The sequence below is a fragment of the Salvia splendens genome, chromosome 5 (genome assembly GCF_004379255.2).
Source record: "Salvia splendens isolate huo1 chromosome 5, SspV2, whole genome shotgun sequence".
Classification (NCBI taxonomy): Eukaryota; Viridiplantae; Streptophyta; class Magnoliopsida; order Lamiales; family Lamiaceae; genus Salvia; species Salvia splendens.
Window position 1 is genome coordinate 35,432,278 of NC_056036.1, and position 19,397 is coordinate 35,451,674.

Consider the following 19,397-nt stretch of genomic DNA (forward strand, 5'->3'; position numbering starts at 1 on the left):
TAGCTTTTCAAGTCTGGAAAGCTAAGACAACTAGTTCAACGGCATCTGTATCATGCCCCTCAAATCAACATCTCAATTTGTAAAGGAGGGAGTGGCACACAATAAGCCATAATCGAAGATTAATAAACTTTGATATTACAATACCACAAGTAAAATTTCATTAATGCACGCAACTTTTTGCCTTGTAGAGGCAAAATAGGACCTGCCATAATAGGACCATCGAACCCCCCTCAGACACTTGCGGTACATAAAATTTCCGATCCTTCCCAAATGCAGTAACAAGAATCACAAAGCAAATTGCTAAACAGTCAAAATTTTCAATTTTCAAGCCAAGAACATAAACTTTGCTTGTAAGTGGCATGTTAGACCACTAGTTTCATAACCCAATGGTACTAAAAAACTAACAACCTAGAACTCAAGTCACATAGTAAGTGGACACCATCTCGGCATTGGATAAGAAAGATATGTTGTGTGTGTGTGTGTGTGTGATTAGAGGCTCGAGTAGCATAAGACACACTCACCACACCATAAAGTTGAGTGATCAGCCATTCGAAGATGGGAAATAAAGTTTATCTAACAAACAAGGTCAAAAGTTTTAGTTCAAAGGACACAGTAGTGCACAGTAAATGCCAGAAAGGCGCAAGACCTGCCAAGAAGCCCCAGAATCGAGGCACACCCACCTTGATACTCATGTTCTCATATAAAACTAAACAGCTACTGCTTCAGATACCCACAAATCTCTTTTTTTCCTACTGTTGCAAACATTATTGCCAAGTTTCCATGCCCACCACCTTCAACGAGACTTTCATGGATAAAAAATAAAAAACACAGAGTGCAATATAACTCCGCAGCCACTAGAACCCCACATCTATATACTATATCGATCTTATTATTCACTCACACTTCCATTATGGAGGGAACACATTTTATAGGTGGGTTTCATCTCTATTATATTGCATACCTACCTGACCTAGGAGCTTTTAGAAACTAACGTCAACCTAAGTGAAAAACATGGAAGAAAAGCTACCACAAGAGATCAGAATAATAGCTGATATCGATTCCAATGACTTTTGGTTTAAGATCAGATTTTCTAAAGCTGATCAAGATAACATCATACAGGAATTCTTTACCATAATCGTATAAAGTTGTAGTAATAAATTTGACGTTATCATATCATGGAAGGCATAAAAGAAAATCTAAGGATTTGACTTGACCGTAAGTGGAAATGTCATAGGAGTGGTAATATTAGTTTACTTTTAACTGATCCAATATAAACCAACTAAAGTTGAAGTGCTTTTAACAGATAAGGAGAAAAAATGGTGAGTGGGGAATCACAAACTTGACAGAAGCAACAATTAAAGATGACATAATCATCCCCCATCGGAAGACCCAAGCATCACCTAGTGGGGACAGTGATGAGACATATGATAGATCTAAGATGTCTTATACAACTATGCTTCATCTAGTCAGTCTCAAATTATTCCATCCCTCATTTATAGAACCATTTGAGAATCAAGAGAAGGATTCAACAGATTACATCCATTCAACACTGTGCTTTCGCAATCAACACCAACAAGTGAACTGAGCATGAGAAGAGGAGATTTCTGCAAGGAAGAAATTCACTGCTACAACAAACTAAGATGCCAACTGAAGAAACTAGTGATCAAGGCACACCACAACTGAATCCAGGAGAGGAGTTGAATATGAGCCTCAGAGGGGAACCATCACGAGCATCCAGAGAATCTGAGGTACAATCAAGACTTGCTTCAGCCAAGGTTTTCTCATGCAACTTCTGCATGCGAAAGTTCTACAGCTCACAGGCATTGGGTGGACACCAAAATGCTCACAAAAGGGAAAGAGGCGCAGTACGACATTATCAGTTGCACAAAAAGATGGCAATGATGGCCCTGCCCATGACTATCCGCACTTCCATGTTAAGATCACTTGGGGTCCAAACCCATTCCCATGTGCACAAACCTGGCAGAGATGAAAATATGACTGTAGCCAGATATGGTGAGGCTAACACGAGATTTGGAATAGCACAGCAGCATGGCACACTGGAAGTAGCAGCAGATTTGATGTGGCCTGGAAGCTTCAGACCGGAACCTCAACAACCAGAGCAGAAATCATCCAACTCAACTATGCTCGACTTAAATCTCAAACTTTAAAAATTATGTTTCGGCGAGGGCAAGTATTATAGATTTTATTGTAACCTATGCTTTCTAGATATTTTCCAGAAGATACGAGTGACTACTTAAAGCTCAATGTGAAATTGCTGAAGTTCAATATTTTTAGTTTCCTGCTCTTTATTTGTAATCTAGTGAGTATAACAATAAATTACAGACTGCAAATCTGATAGTAGACACCTAAAACCTGTATCCTATTCCCTAAGCACGTCTTGCACTGCATGTTTCCCTGTCAAACGTCCACTATGTTCTACTGGGTGTGTGAAATAATGAAAGAAGAGTGTTAGCAGCCTCATCTGTTTAGCCATATCAGCGTCCTTGTTTCCTTGTTACAATTGTTTCTTTAAAGCATCCGATTGAAAATTCTAGGTGCAGCAGTTGTTTCCATAATTGATCACATAAATTCCAGAAACTCATTTAATTTGATCAAATATCCACTTAAATTTTGCATTTCTAAAAGACTCTGAATAGTTCCAAACATAAAACACCACTGAACGTTCTATAATCCAAGTATATACTGTTACTTTTCTCTATGTTTCTTACATAATAATATACACAGGTAATCTGCCATATGCCCCCTTAACTACACCCTCAGACGACTGAAAATTGGGTTAGAAAGATCTAAATACAGTAAAACTTTAATTGATGATTACACACAAACTTGCAAGTTATGACATTAACCCAAAACATATTTTAGGGGAGAGAATATATCGTGGAAATCGATAACAATGAATACACTCATCAATCTTTAGCCTCTCTGAGCCACAATAATGATAGTCTAAAGATCAAGCGTAATGCAGGTGGATAGCAATTATCAGGATAAATAAAAAAGGATTGTTCTTAGGAGACTGAACGTGAGAAAATCAAATTTACAGCTAGAGAAGCGGCAAAGCAAGCCAACAGTGGATCCCTAACCACAAAATTATGAGATTGCCATAGAAATGAGAAGCTAGATCATTCTAGATGATAAATACATGGGGTTGGTTTATCAACTCCTTGAACAGCACTATAAGAATTGGTATAGAACAACCTCCCCTTATTTGTGCAGGTTCCCCTACAGAACCACCAATAATTGACCCATCCAAATGGAATGTGTATCCTTAATTTATTATGGAGACATTATAGAAAATATATAACCAAAACTTAGTCCCCAATTCAGAAACTCAGTTGATAGATCTGATCATTTGAAGATATTTTGGAGAACTGAAGAGCTGTGAGGGTTTGCCGAGAGGATTTCTTAATTGGCTCCTTTTTCCTTCTCATCCGTCAAGGCATACTGTTATCCGCACTTAAGTTTCTAAAGCCTCGCTGATGAGTCTGTCATCTTCCAGGGAGTAAATGAATATGGAAAGTCAGGACTTAATACCATCTCACTTTTCTAATGATGTCAACAAAAATTAACATCCAGGGCTCTAGGTATTACTAATACGCCAATTATTGGCTCCACCAGCAAGTGTCATCAGTATCTTTCATGATTAGCTAAGCTGTAAACAACCAACCATTCCTCTTATGTGCAATGGCTGATGTGATTAACTAAAGATATTACAGAAGACGTACATCAACATCTGTTAGACTTTTACATAGCCAGGCTGTTATGATCCCAATCAAACTCATAAACAAATATGGGTGGGTACTTAAGTGGCAACCAATCCTCCCTCTTTGAGTGGTGTTAGGGAATCCATTCTTGAGAGCTAACAATTTGGTTCAATCACCCAAAAGCGACCTGCCTGGGTTGATAGAAGGCTCCCCGAAGTGTGAGCCATCCTTGGATATCTGGCATTTAATGCTTGTTACAATCCACATTGAACCCATAAGCAATTATGGGTGGGTACTTAAGTAAAAAGCCTCCACTTTTGAGCTAGCTTTTTGGGTGAAGTTAGGGCTTCCATTCCTGAGCGCCTAAAACAGGCAGAGCTCTCATCTTCTCTCTTACAGTCTAGTCATGTTCCTATCCAGACTACTATCTACATGCCTCACTATATTTGTCCTTTTTATGTAATGTTTCCTAACAAGAAAATGATAGAGAATAAGATTTGGATACAGAGAGACTTAATAATTAGTTAGGATTTGATTAGGTTTTATTTTACTTAATTAGTTAGGATTTGATTTGATATTTTAGGGATATAGGATTATTATAAAAAGCACTTAAGAATGAGAGCAGCGTATCTTTGGAGAGATCATTAATCTGGGCGGTTCCAGACCGTGGCCTCCTTCATGAGGATTAGTTTCTTGTATTTCTTTCATTAGGTTAATTCCATTCAGTTATTTCCAGATCATGTTCTTTCAATTCTTTATTTCCAGTATATGTTCGTATATGTTCTTGTTCGTCAGTCTCTAGCCTTTACTTCTATCAGAAAACCACACACATGCAACACAGACTCTGATTTCTTTCAATTACCCACTGACTAGTGACTCCTATGCCTTTACCAAATATTGAAGAGATCATTTAAAAATAAAAGAAGAGCATAAAACCATAGCAGAATAATTAAAAGCGAAACTTTCACATCAAATAGGTATAGTTTCCTCAAAACAAGTTCGAAATCTACATTACACATTGCTCTTAATTCTTCAAGAAGATAGACAAGTATTTCTTAAGTTATTATTTAAAATTTTAAATAAAGCTAAAGTCTTGATATAGCTTACAGTATTTATTTTACTATAAGCTTTTGGGTTTTGCGCATGGCCACTGGGAGCCTCTCACTGATGGTACCAGGATCACTGTATGCAGAAGAATCTGTAGGGTATCCTTTCTGCAACAATAGACATAGAGTAACATCAAAATGAGAAAAAGGAAACGGTAAAGGAATGAACTTATAAATATGAGTGCAAAACTAGTTTAGAATATCAATTTTTTTTAAAATTTGAGGACGTATAAGCTAAAATCCAGATTAAGAAGTAATGCATTAACGAATGTCATGAGTCAAACTCAAAATTTAGACCCAAGAAAGGCGATAAAAAAGTTCAAGAAAATTTTCCAGAATTTAAGAGTCAACTAAGAGAAAACATTACCACCTCCGTCTACAAAAAATAGACAAGTTTTACCATTTTGGGCCATCCACCAAAATTAGACTAATTCTAAAAATAAAAAGTTTTGAACCAATCCTAATCATACACATCATTCTAAATGTGGGCCCCACAATCCACTTACACTACTTCCACCACATTTTCCTTCCCTCTCTTACTTTACCAATATTGCATTAAAACTCGTGCCATTTACAACATTGTCAATTTTTTGTGGACGGAGGTAGTATTTCTGAACTGATTAACTAAAATAGAATAACACTCACAGATGACAAGGCTTTAAAGGTGGCTTCTCTCCAGCATATTTCTCGTAGAATAACTGGTTCTGTACTCTCCTTGAAACTACAATGCATACGAGTGTCCCTCAATCTCATGAGCACCCCATCAACTCTGAGCTGTAAGACAATGCTTAAGAGTGAATAATCACAGAAAAAAGAGTTGTAACACACATGATCTATATACTTGAGTCTAAAAATATACTGCCGAGCATAGATCTAAAAAATATACCACCCTAGCATAGATCAGAACTAAAGGAAAAGGGAAGTATTTAAAGTAAGTTTGTTTAGCACTTCTGGGAACTCAGAAATAAAAGAGAACTTTTAGCAATTAATATGATGTCTGCTCAAGGACACGTGAGAGATCTTAAACAGGCTCACCCAGAAGCGCAGGAGAAGAAACCATCCACTTGGCATAACTCTCTGCAATATTAACCCATCAGTCCATTCATACGGGAATAAAGAAAACAACAATTTACTAAAGACAAGTATTTACCACTTTCACCGTCAAAAGAGAGATGCCATTATCAGCCAATTCATCTTCATACAATACGACCTGTTGATAAATTAAATGTGTTGGCCATAGCTAGTGAAATTCTATATCAGAAATGAATTTTATTTAGAGTCTGGTGTAAAAGCTCCTGGAAGAACACACCAACTTATTACATACCTCATCATAGAATAGAATGGATTCTTTAGCTGATAATGCAACCATATCAATTTGTTCCTCGCAATCTTCCCAATGAGGACTGCAGATACTTTCTCCAGGAGATCCTCTTCCAGACTAATCAACGAAAACACAGCCTCAAAGGATTTAATTGAGAAAATGAAGTAATGTATGCAGACTGCAACATATACATGAATAATAAAACGCAAGGCCTTCCATTTCCTAGGGAGTTCATATAAAGTTGCACCCAGGCATGTTAGGAGGAAAAGTAAGCAGCTAAGAATTAGAGATAAAGTGGCTAAAATGACTGATTCCTTTGCTATCTCAAAATCAATGACAGCATCAAAACCCAATAAATCTATGAATCCTCTACTGAAGAAAACAAAGCACAGATGCATCAGAGAAGAAGGCACACCTCGGGACCTTTTTCAACACCAGCACTACCAGAGTATGGAGTTGTGAACGTATAGTCATAATCCAGTATCACCTGATCATTAGGCTGGCTGTTGGATTTAGAACAAATAATGATAAGAGGAATAGTGAGAGAAATCATAAAGTTAAAGTGGCAATCAGTTCAGGCTGTTCAGCTGAACAGCTAAGTCGGGCCCTAGTCTGGGTTTTTTATTCCTCAATGCAGAGATAAAGATTGACATTCAATATGCTGCCTGAACTGTTTTGACCTATAAATGGTATTAACCACATCAAAAATGAGACATGTCAACCAAATATTTGTAGAGCACGTGCACATGTAACTGGCCAAAGTCATGATAATCATCTTTGAAGTGGTACCAAGGGATAAACTACCATCCTTAAGTCTCAACCTCATAGACTGATTCTCACATTAAATATTTCCAGAATGGGCTGTATAATATCTAATCCAATTATCCAAATATGGAAGTCATAGCACTGCAATGCTTGACGATGTGAGATTTTTCCTAATAATTAATAGTACTACATTAAACAAGTAATAATAAAGGCTTGTCCCAACAACAAACCATTGCCCAAATTTTAAGAATGCAAGTACGTAAAGCTAAAGATATGGATACAGAATAGGTTAGGACCAATCCAAAAAGAGAACTCCCCTCATTCAATACCCTAACCAATTAGCAAACAAGTATTGATTTCTATTCTGCCTTCGATCATTTAAAAAGTCATTTATCAGGAGAGGTTTTAGAACTGCTTTAGTGGATAGAATTATTTCAAAAAAGAACACTGGACAAGTTAACATTCTTGGACAGTTGGACTAAAAGAAAAATTTAAGAGGATAGTGAGAACACTTGAACCATCCACCAAAAGGAAAACATATTGGGACACTCCCCCTGGGCCTTCCAGGTAACTAAATGCTTACCACGGACTGACTAAAAAGTTACAACTGCATTAACAACAAATTTTTCTAGCAAAATGATCCAGCTTAACACTGTCTTTTAGGATTGTTAGATTTTTTATTCTCTTTCGAACAATTTATGAATTAACATAGCACACTGCTATAGAAATTGAGCAATATTCTAGTCATTCAAGGTCTTACTAATCAACCTTTCCACCAAGCTCATCAAATTTGAGCAGACCAGATGAGGAAACTACTGAAACTAGGTTTTCTGAATTGTCTGAAGAATTGAAGATGATCATCTCAGTGATCAGTTTTCAGCCAAGACACTTTCTTTTTATATTAAAAATCAATCAAATACTCCCTCCGTCCCAAGATAAGTGAGCACAAACTTTTCGGCTCGGGATTTAAGGAAATGGGGTGTTAGTAAAGTGGAAAGTGAATAAAGTAAGGGAGTTAATAAAGTAGAGAGAAAAAGTAAGAGAGAGAATACCAAAAAAGGAAATTGCTCCCTTATCTTAGGACGTCCCAAAAAGGAATGTGAGTCACTTATCTTGGGACGGAGGGAGTACATTGTTCATAACAATCAAAATCTTCTAATATGGAGACAAGTTTCAAATCTATCTAGGATCACTCCTAGCTCAAGTGATCAAACAAAAAGACTAAATAGATATATTTTCCAGGAGGACACATTCACTAGGTCATTCTTGAGTACACCAAATAAGTCAAAGGTTTCAAATTTGGAAGTAGGGAGATAGAATTATAGGAATTGACCCAACAATACTTCTCCTGAATCTACAATCGGTCTCTAGCCAACTCAGATTTCAAACAAGGTCATAACATTTTCATATATAAGTACATCGCAGTTTAAATCTACAATCGTTCTCTAGCCAACTCAAACGTCAAACAAGGTCATAACATTTTAATATATAAGTATATCGCAGTTTATGACAAAGTCAATATATCATCATAGTACAAAGATTAAATTAATACTCCGCATATGAAAATGCATACCACCGGAATTTCCAAAGAGCAGCTGCGGGAACTTCAACTGGAGGCAAAGCTTCCAGCTTCCAACCACATAGAGCATCATATGCATTAAAATGAAGTGTAATGCCACTGTTGATGTGCTTAAGAATCAAACAACTCTCACCAAAAACCATCTCTGGCAAATGGGTTGTCTGAAGTTTCTCTTCCCATCTGCGGGTACACAAGCTTGTAAATGTTTGAGGCAAATAAGTTATGTCTTAGAAAAAGTATACTACAGTTCATCAGGAAGCGATAGTTCATATCTAGCTGGCCACCGACAGAATATATTTTCCACTCTGATGGTTTCACCTTAGGATGTTGTGTTCTCTTTAGTTGTAAATTAATCATAAGAAAAGATTGGAAATTTTTATCATATTTTAGTGGTCCCACAATTTTTTAATACTTGTTCTTTAGGAATTAGGATGTAAAACATGGGAAAAGGGAGGAACATGTTATCACACCAATACCCCATGATAATATTCTCATGAAATGGAGTGAATATGAGAGAAAGAGGGCTTCCCGTGAAAAAAAATTCCATTCTATCCGGAGAAATTATGTATGCTACTGTACTGAACATGTGAAAAGAATGTAAAAATGATGACCTTTTCAATCATAGAGAACGCACCATTACTAGAAAATGCTGCACTAGCTCAATTAGAGAAAAATCGCATAAAGATGGCATCTTGCACCAGAATTTGAAGATCAAAGTTGTATAACTTATCGAATTAAACGTGTTAGGGTTTCCAGCTCGATCAAAAAACTAAAATTATGTCACAACATTTACAATTCATCCGCATAAAAGCAAAGACAACAATGGAATCATTCTACACAAGAACAACTTATTTCGTGATAAATATTTGGGCCTGTGAACTGTTTTTTGGATAAATTGCCGCAGTTCACTGAGAGATAAATTATCATAGTTTCAAGCAAGTCTCAATAAAGAAGGGTAATAAGACAGTACTGCTGGACAAGAGAGGAGTTGAGAATTGAACGCTTGGCTGTCTCGATCTCCCAACCGCCAATGAGGAATCCGACGCGTCCGCCTCCGAGCGGCACAGCGCCGGCGGCCTTCAGCTCCCGCTCGTCACTTTCCCACTCCATTCCCGATTAATTTTTTGTGTTTTTTACAAGAAGATGAATGCTTGTTTTTACTCTTCCAAGTTGAAACTTGAAAACACTACTTAGAGAAATAAAAAAATAAAAAAACTACTATTTTGACTTTTCCATGACTCGCGCTTTCAGTACAAACAGCACACGCGCTTTCAGTACAAACAACACACTCTTCCAAGTCCTCAAAGTGTTTGAATAATTAAATTTAGAAGATCGAGAAAAAATTCCTAATTAAAGAGAAAAAATTCCTAATTAAAGATACTATGAAATTAGAAGAGCTGACTCCAACTTCCTACGTACTCCTATTAATTAGAGAGAAATCGACTTACTAATTACCAATTAAATTATACTCCCTCCCCCTCTGTATCATGAAGTTTGTCCTAATTGAAAAACATTAAATACACCCCTTAATCTTCTTAATATGGGATCTTATTCCTCTACACACTTCCATTTAATACAAAGTTAAACAATTTTTTAAAATCCACGCCGGGTCAAACTAAGACAAATTTTATGAGACGGAGGAAGTATTTCACTATATAAATTCAGTCAAATTTCTAACTGGAATTGTATTGCTCCTATGTGATTTTGAAAATAATACATAGGGCAATAAATATGCGTAAAAAGAACAATTTTATATACGGATATTGGCCTCTAATATCATGAGTTTTTCTCACGAACTTTCAACTTGGAAAATAACTTTACCCGAGTTAGTTATTTCTCACCAGCGAAAAATTTCCGACTATATTAATAGACTAAAGAACAATTTTGGAGGATGTACAACACAAAAAACTATCCTCAAATATTGACGAACTTGAAGCTCTCGAAGTTGTTGAAAAATTAGAAATAAAAAATCAGTATCATGATATTATTCAAAAATTTTTTGCCAGTGGAAAATAATACTCTGATAAAGTTCGTAATATTGCTCATCAAATTAAAAGTTCGTGAAAAAAACCTAACTTTTGAAAGTTTCATGATATTAGGGGTCAATATGCCTTTTATATGTATTTCAAACAATTAAATGTGTTTCTTCTACTAACTGAGGATTGAAGGAGGACTAAATAGAAAATAAATTGTTCATTCACCTCCGAGGTGAATAAACAAATAAATTGCCATTTATATCTATTTTTCTATTGAATGAGATAAACAAATATAATTATTCATTCACCTCCACTCCCAGTCCGTAATAAGTTTTACATGCCTTATCAATGCTGATATTAATTTTTTATATAACAAAATTGGAATAGTTAATAACCATTTTACTAACGCATAAATAGAAAAGATAAGTTGAGCTTTAACTTGAGATTCATCACCACCTCGTACCACCGGGTGAAGCTTCAACTCCTTACTGCCGGACGAAGTCCACAATTCACTGGGTTGAGAACAACCTCAACTTGCTCGGATCCATGAGGCAGGAGGATCACCAGGGCCCAGCTGCTGAACTGTAGCACCATTTTCGATTTCGGGGTGATGAGCATTGAACATTAAACGGGAGATACAATGCACTTGTTTAGACACAAAGCAACAAGATCATGTGATGAGTTCTATGGAAGTTGAAGATATTTTGCAAGAAACATTGCACAATCAAGAAACAGCGTTGCTGCTATGAAGTTGCGCACTCTGCGTATCACCTAGCCCATTCTTCTCGTCACCTGGAGCCAGATCTAAATTACCTTTCTTCTTTTTCAGTTGCCTGCTTTCCTGAAGAATCTCCACTGGTATCATTTACCAAATTTTCCTCTCTCAGTTTTGCAATATGGTTCTGCGCTGAGATCTCACTTGATTCTGTGTTTTGATGGGAGTGTGTGCCATCAGTACCAGTAGGTGGTCTCTCAGCTGAATCCGACTCCACTCGTGGTCTGTGATTAAAGCTCCAACGTGCATTCTCAAACCATTTACCAACCTTCAAAGCAGAAATTCAGCTTAAATATAACAAAGAAGCATAATAATAACACAAACCTGCTTTAACTAGAAACCAATACAGGCTATAAAAACATGGACAGACCTGTCGGACTTCAAGCCCTAGTTCTTTTGCCAGGTTTTCTTTCGTAGCTCTGTCAGGGTATTGGTTCTCATTGAAGGATGCAAGTAATCTCTGTAACAACACAGATCCATTATCGAAAATCACCGTCAGAAATCCCTAAAACTAAAGAAAAATAAAGATATGTGAAATGCAAGATATTACAGCAGTGTTTAAAAAAAACTTAAATTGAGTATACATAGATTTAAAGTCAATCTTGATAAGTTTCTAAATGCATTCAGCGAAGATTAAGAATGAAAAAATAATGAAGGCTAGCACAAATCTTAAAAACAATGTATTGGATATAAATTTTATGTAGAATTTTTTCCCTTAATTTATTGTGGAATACTAAAAACCCCTCTACTTGGTCAAAGTTAAGTGAGTCCCAACTTCCGCCTTGGCAGTTGGACTTCCCTCTAGGTTCATCCATGGCTGGAACAATTCATCATATGCAGATGGGTAGTTGATTACATTTTACCTACCCTAGGGGTAGAGAGGGAAAATGCTCGAAATATAGAACAAATTACATATGCTATAATTAGATGGGCTGTGACATTATTAATGCTTAGAGAAGCATTAGTGTATTAAATAACTACCTGTGTTGCAGCTTCTCCTAGCCGTTTAGGAGTTGGTTTTTTAGCACTCGCACTAGCACAACCATCAGAATTATTTCTCCGGGTCCCTTTAGAATTACGCTTCTTCACTGTTTGGTTTTCATCCTCTTTGTTTGTGTTACTCGCTGTAACAACAGTTTCAACAGAAAACTTCACTTCATCATGATCAGTTTTCGTCCTCTTCCTAGTGATGGTAGCATCATCGAAATCCTCGTCACTTGAATCAGAAGAAGAATTACCATATGTTTCCTTTGAGAATCAAATCATCATTTGCCGCAGCAGGTAGCAAGGAATAGAGAAAGAATGTCAGAGATTTAATAAAATTGGAATACCATACAATTCAAAATGAGAATCATTAAACAAAAACCCATTCTAAAGAAAAAATTGTTTAGTTAATATGAAGCTGATTAAGATCACGTAATGCCAAAAAATTTCTCTGGCTGATATGAGAAATCTACTTCCCTGCAAAAATTATCCACAATCAACTTCAACTTACCAGTTAACCCGTAATGATTTTAACTTGGTACTAATGTAAAATAGCACTTAGCATTCACATTCAAGATATTTCCACATACAAAAGTGTCATTGCATCATATGTATATCATGTGTTTTAGTGAGTCAAATTCGCAAGCAAGGTCTCTTTGGTCCATCTATTTTTCAAGATGAAAAACAAACTACTTTATCACTACAAAAGTCCACGCAAGAGCAGGACAAAAATTTTAATCCGCTAAGGTAACGTTTCATTTTTAATGGGACAACCCAAAAAGGAAAACGTTTCATTTCTAATGGGACAGAGGAAGTATATATTAACGAAGCGCATCAGAAAAAGAAGAGATTTAGGAAAAGAATTGTAAGGGGAAAAGAGGATTTTCGCATATAGGCAATAGCAAACACTTCTTCCATATCAGGGGAATGGAAGAACATTATGTATTTTCTAGGAGTTTTATCAAACCCAATCAGATGACATACAGCCTCATCCAGCTAGATTGTAATAGTGAATTATTGTTTGACCCACAGAGAATCAACTAAAACAATAACCAAATAACCTGCCTCTAGCATCAACCGATGTTCTCCTTTTAGCAATTCATTATGCGCATGCTTAAAAGTCTGAAAATAGAACTTGACATATTTGGTCAATCTAAACTGAAATAAAGCATCCCTTTAATATTTGCTGCAGTCTTTCATGGTGAAGAGCAGGGTTGGATATGGGCTTCCCCTGTTTAGGAAGGATTCATTTTTTTTTTGTCCATTTAAACCTCCTTCACTTCCATCTTCCAATTTATCCATGTTGTTTACTTGATTATATGACAGCATCTATTTTTTCCATCTTCACCATGATATAACTATTAATCAAGCACAGCCTTCTCCTCCAACATTACAACTAACAAAAAAAGAAAAGACTTGAGGCTTTTTACCAGACATTTTAACATTCTCCACCTGCCTAGACCTGAGTCTAAAAAACTTCTCAGCATTCAACATACCAACCAGCCTCAATATATGTGAAAAAAATCAAGAAAATGCAGGATAACTAGGTTATGTGCTATGTTCTCCCACTGACGGTTACCAATTCCAACTTACGAGAAAGGTAACATTTAAAAGTTGCTTCTTTGACTTAAGAAAAAGCAAGAAAAAGCAAGAAAGGTGTAAATAATGGGTGCATTGAGTTGAGAAATTGATAAATGGTAAATTAAGAAGATCTTCTTGACATTCCAACTTTCTCCATTATCTTGAGAAATATAGTCGGTAGTGTACGTCCTTAAACCTCATGTAGCAAGATGTTACTTAATTTTCCCTCTTGATGAATACAACCAAGATACTGGGCTTTCTCATAGCTAATATGGAATATGCATATAAAATATCTACCGACATTACCATTTAACAGATGTTGATACTCAGAAGTTAAAGATAGTCAGATACTGAAGTAGATTCTCCAAAATAATAATTACATAAGTATTACTGATAACAAATAAATATACTAGATAACCAAAATCAATAGTTGGTGCAGGTACTGAAAGCAGAAGCTAAAAGAAGTAGAGTAGCATATTCCTTGGTGAAGTTACAAATAGTAGTCTCACACTAAGATTCTTAAAACTGTCCAGGAGAATATCCTTCCCAACACTTACTAGATTTACCTGTCCTATTTTTTTCTGAATATTGTCTAAACATCCAGCCTCATGAAAGAGGAAATAACATATATCTGGCCAAAACACTTTTTCCATTTGGGTTAGCATGATCATTAAATGCAACTAGAATGACATCTAAGTAAGTCCTAAGTTTCGTATTGTAAAAACATACGTGAATAACTCTATAGGGAGACTCTACCAAGCAATAATAAATGGATTCATCTGAATTCATGCCATAAATGCTCAGAATCCCCTTACTATCCAATGAAAATGGATGCAGATGCAAGCAACCTTGCATAAGACTCAAATAAAATGACGCACTACAGAGTGTAAACATCTAACGTAGTGCAAGTGTATAATAAAAGATATAAGTGGGAGAAATAAGAGACTGACATCATTTAATTTTTTGTAGTCCAGCCTTTCTACATGTCTTTTTCTGGATAGAGGTTCTGCACTAGCCTCTGTAAGGTACGATAGCTCATCTTTTAGTGATTGCCTCTTTTTCCTACCCACATAGGAAATTTCTTCACCAAAGCCTTGGGACTTTTGTTTGTGATGTGCTGATTCCGAAGTTTTCCTGTGATCTTCACTAGTAGCAGTCTCATCATCTTCAATCAGAGCTCTAAGATCCTCTGAATCAGAGCTAAAATCAGAACTTGAACTATCCTGCTTCACCTGATTATCTTGATTTGGAGCAGAGGGATTGAAATCATCATCTTCTGAATCATCAGAAGGAAGCCCCAGATACTTTTCATTATTATCAGAAGCACCCAAATCATCAGAGGCAGAAAAGTAGCTAGATTCATCTGGACTTGACTTATTTCCTTCAACCTGCTCCGAACTATCAGGCTTATCAGGATCATATTCTTCATCCTCAGAATCATCTGATGATGACCCAAAACCGTCATCCATTTTCTCTCCTGATGCAGCAGCTTCAGGAAATATCTTCTGTAAATCGGAGCAATGACTAATGAGCAACTAATTTCAACAATTACAGAAAAATATATCTGGGGCAGACTAGACCTCCCAACTGTCAATAATAGAAATTTTCGTTTCATGGAAGTCCTTAAGCACGTCAATGCAATCAGCTTTGCAATCACATCCAGGGCAAAGCCAGCTTTCGTCACCTGGAGGAACTATGTATGCACACACAAAAAAAGTGAACGAAATAAAAGTCAACAACTTGATATGGAAATGATAAGAGAAACAAAATCAACTCAGTGCCATCATATTACTGTCTGTTTTTAAGAGAGGTGGTTCCAGGCAGAACTGATGGAATCCTCGTTCGCAGGCACCATCACAAAGAATGATATCATTCTCAAGAGTCAGATCCTTAGAGCCACATTTTGCACAGAAAATCTGCACCCAGAAGTACAGCACAAGATTCTTATAGGTCCCTTTTGAATAATAAAGATCGACGCCGATTCATGTTGAGAGAAGTATAACCATGAAAAGAAGCATTACTCTAGGAAAAAAACTAAAAGTACCCTTTTCCTTAAGCAAAGTGTCAGCCCTTAGATAGTACTACTTTCGTATCATAAGCGGAATGGCATGCATAGCAATTCTTAGCAAGAGAGTTTGTGTCAATATATTTAATGAGACCAAAACCCGTACATATCAGCATCCCATACTCATGGGAAAACAAGAGCAAAAGGTTCAGAAACAAACACAATATAATCTCAAATAAGGATCTTGAGTAACAATAGGATTTTCTAATCTTTGCCTTTGTTTGGCTGTAATGATATGCACAAGAACTATTCCCAGTCTATCTACAGTACAAAAAATACTTTAGAGAGCATGAAGAATCCAAGAATGGATTACATATGACCTAGGTAACAACCTATATATATTTTTACCACTCCCAGACTGAATCCCAAAGCCCGATACTCTCTATACACTTTCTACATAGATGATTTGGTAAGCAGTTTCAAGCACTCTTTGGGAAGGTTTCAAGAAACAGAATAGAGAGGTTTGCATAATTGGTGCAATATATATATCTTGCATGGACAAGATTTGCATACTTCATTATAATTAAGCAATGCGAGCAAGTTCCAGTTTAGCGCAAGTTATATAGAGAAGGAACAAAGTATTCTACGTCGTCCATACATCTTCACTGTCGATCTCTCCTTGTGCATCAAATAGAGATTCTGGAAGCTTTCCCATAGTGAGCGACTGATCAAGGCTCTGAAACAAGGCTCTTATCTTCAATTTGTAATTCAAAATACGGGATTTTGCCTTCTCGAGCTCCTTCTCCGGCTTTAATTTGTCCAAGCTGCAAATCCAGAGTGAGAAGTAAGATACTAAGATTTCGTCTAAAAAAGAGAAGTCGTGTAGAAGTAAAATAAAATTTGACAAGCAAACATGATCTGCCTAAGTTTCAATTGATCTGCAAAGAAAGATACAGAAAAATGGCGCACAGATGTTGTACTCCCTCCGTTCCCTTATAGTTGAGTCATTTTTCCATTTCGGAAAGTTCCCTCATAGTTGAGTCGTTTCCATATGTAGTAACCTTTTTCTCTTTCTTACTTTACTCTCTCTTACTTTATTCTCTCTACTTTATTCATCTTTTACTTTATTCTCTCCACTTTTTTCCCTCTCTTACTTGTTTATCTATTTATTTAACACACTCAACATCCCTTTTTTAAACTCCGTGCCGAAAAGTTTCGCCTCAACTATGAGGGAACGGAGGGATCATTTATTGATCTGCAAAATTTCCCTTTAACTATTGTCTATTGTATCATACAATACCATGTCTGCCGTGAAGAGTAAATAACCAGTGAATAGTGGTGGTATTATATCTTAAATTTCCCAACCATAGAGGCTAAATTCAACAGAACTTCATCTTATCTCGATACTAAATCATGATACTGTCAATATATTGCTTCGAAGGCCACATCTTCAGTTGAAAACAGCTTCAACAAAATAATGCAAAAAAAAAGTATACAAATAAATACAACAATTACCTTTGCCCTCTCCAGCCTTCAGCAGAATAAGCATCAATTAAGTTTTTCTCATAGTTTATCCTGTGCAACAAGTATCTTAGATGGTTTTTTTTCCTAGAGAACTCACTGACAGTAGTTTTCTGCATATTCTTTGGTTTTCTTCCCCTCTTTTTCTTTTCTACATTAGCACTGCCTTCGTTGACAGTCTCAACAGCAACAGGCTCAGGAGCCTTTAGTTTTTCTTGCGATCTTGAACGCAAAAGCCACGAGGTACTTGATGGACCTTCTAATTTAGCTTTTCTCTTTATTTGCTGCGTGGAAGACCCTGTACCATCATTTTCCAGGATAACAGAATCATTAACATTAGTAACTTCCACCTTCAGCGGTACTAGCTTTCCACAGCCAGGATGTTCCTGGAGAGACCCTCTATCACCATTTTCCAGGAGAACAGAATCATTAGTAGCTTCTATGTTCAGCAGTACTTGCGCTCCACAGCCAGGATTAATGGAAGTTGTTCCAGGAGGAATACCTATATCTTCAAGACAACTGAGCACATTTTGGGATGCAACCTCCAAATATTTAGAATCTAAATGTATCCTCATATTTTCCAATGTTGGTTCTTGGTCATTTGTATACTCATTATGGGGAATCTCTCCATTAGCTAGTCCTATTTCTCGAGTCTCATGTGATTTTTCTTGTGCTGAAACTAATATCTTTTCAATATGTTGAGATTCATTAGTCTCTTTTTGCTCCATTGGTTCGCTGACACATCTCTCTTGATCCATTCGACTGTCGTATGGTGGATCAGATTTTTTATCTTTGGGAGAATTCGACTGTTCACACATGTTAGACTCAAGTTGTGCAGCCCCATTATCTATCAAACCCATTACAACTTCTAAGATTACAAAGCTTTTGACCCCTAATTGGCACTTATTGCCTACTACAACTAAAATTCTCCAATTCGCATACGCACAATAGCTACAAAACTTTGAGCCCTCTACTTGTAGAACTTAGCTTCCTACAAAAAATGTTTTGATCTCAATGTTGACAAGTCGCCAAAAAATCTCAATGCAAACAATACTTTTCAAGGATTGCTATTCCGAACACAGCTACAAGAAGACCAAAACTTCCCATGCAACTTCCCACTACCCTAGTTCCTGAAATTGAAAATAGGAACAAAAGGTATAAGAGCGTTACTTTCGAATCCACAACTAAGTTATGAACACAGACAAATGCTTGAATCCAAACAAATCGCGCAAATTCAAAAGGATTCAGTACACTAACATTCCGCCTCATATAAAGTACATATAAGAAGACAGCTGAAAGTTGAAGCCAGGGATCTTTCAACCAATTTTACTAAGATTTCGTATTTTTTTCCCAGGAAACAAGGTGAGATTAAAATTATAATACATACTCCTATAAAAAAAAGGAGACAGAGGAAACGGAAGATAAAGCTAATGGCTTGGAAAATTTGCTTACCCGAAGAGACGCTTCTCACCGCAAACAAAATGTGAAACCGCCTCTCTCTCTCTCTCTCTCTCTCTCTCTCTCTTAATTTGGTGTGTGTGTGTGTGTGTGATCGTATGCGCGCTTTAATCTTCCAAATCAGCAACACTATCAAGTTGGAGGTTCCCTCGCAAAGAAGAAAGAGAGAGAAAGAGAGTGGGCAAACATGACCTGTGGGCCGTGGCCCAAATACAGAAACTGATTGCATCGACTTTATTGGGCTTCATTGTGCTGATATCGGGCCAACTAAAGAACAAATTCGTAGGCCCCAAATACTAAGGATTTATACCTGGTCAGGCCCAATACTAGGCCCGGGCATTTTGCACCTTTTCATTACAGGCGTGGTTTTCATATATTCAATTTTGGGATTCATGATTTTGGATTTCTTATTTGATTAAACGAATATGAAATTTTGTATTCAAAATATTTGTAAATGTTGATTTACATCTTTAAATAAATAAGGAGTGGTCCTAATGAGAATTTTTTTAAATAGGAACTTTGAAAACTGAAATTTTATCAAACTATCAGTTCTTTGATACATTAATATCAGGTAAGCATCACAAAATATAACGGTTATTAATAT

At 36.5% G+C, this 19,397-nt stretch overlaps 3 protein-coding genes across 3 annotated transcripts; 1 reads left to right on the top strand and 2 right to left on the bottom strand.

Moving 5' to 3' along the window:
* Window positions 1-1,529: 1,529 nt before the first annotated feature.
* LOC121803444 (zinc finger protein 1-like) lies at window positions 1,530-2,423 on the top strand. Its single transcript, XM_042203109.1, has one exon. It carries the CDS (start codon window positions 1,641-1,643, stop codon window positions 2,166-2,168), a length of 528 nt encoding a protein of 175 aa, XP_042059043.1. The 5' UTR covers window positions 1,530-1,640; the 3' UTR covers window positions 2,169-2,423.
* A 2,245-nt stretch (window positions 2,424-4,668) lies between these two features.
* Window positions 4,669-9,666, bottom strand: LOC121802895 (TIP41-like protein). Its single transcript, XM_042202583.1, has 8 exons — window positions 9,464-9,666; window positions 8,488-8,673; window positions 6,565-6,652; window positions 6,153-6,266; window positions 5,979-6,038; window positions 5,864-5,905; window positions 5,474-5,602; window positions 4,669-4,936 (listed from the first exon to the last, which is right to left on the bottom strand). The coding sequence occupies exons 1-8, from the start codon at window positions 9,601-9,603 to the stop codon at window positions 4,835-4,837; spliced, it is 861 nt and encodes a 286-aa protein (XP_042058517.1). The 5' UTR covers window positions 9,604-9,666; the 3' UTR covers window positions 4,669-4,834.
* A 1,001-nt stretch (window positions 9,667-10,667) lies between these two features.
* LOC121805623 (pathogenesis-related homeodomain protein-like) lies at window positions 10,668-18,908 on the bottom strand. The gene is made up of 9 exons (XM_042205552.1): window positions 18,788-18,908; window positions 17,330-18,465; window positions 16,473-16,638; window positions 15,602-15,725; window positions 15,390-15,502; window positions 14,760-15,314; window positions 12,226-12,492; window positions 11,615-11,704; window positions 10,668-11,512 (listed from the first exon to the last, which is right to left on the bottom strand). Exons 2-9 carry the CDS (start codon window positions 18,193-18,195, stop codon window positions 11,279-11,281), a joined length of 2,415 nt encoding a protein of 804 aa, XP_042061486.1. The 5' UTR covers window positions 18,196-18,465; window positions 18,788-18,908; the 3' UTR covers window positions 10,668-11,278.
* Window positions 18,909-19,397: the final 489 nt, after the last annotated feature.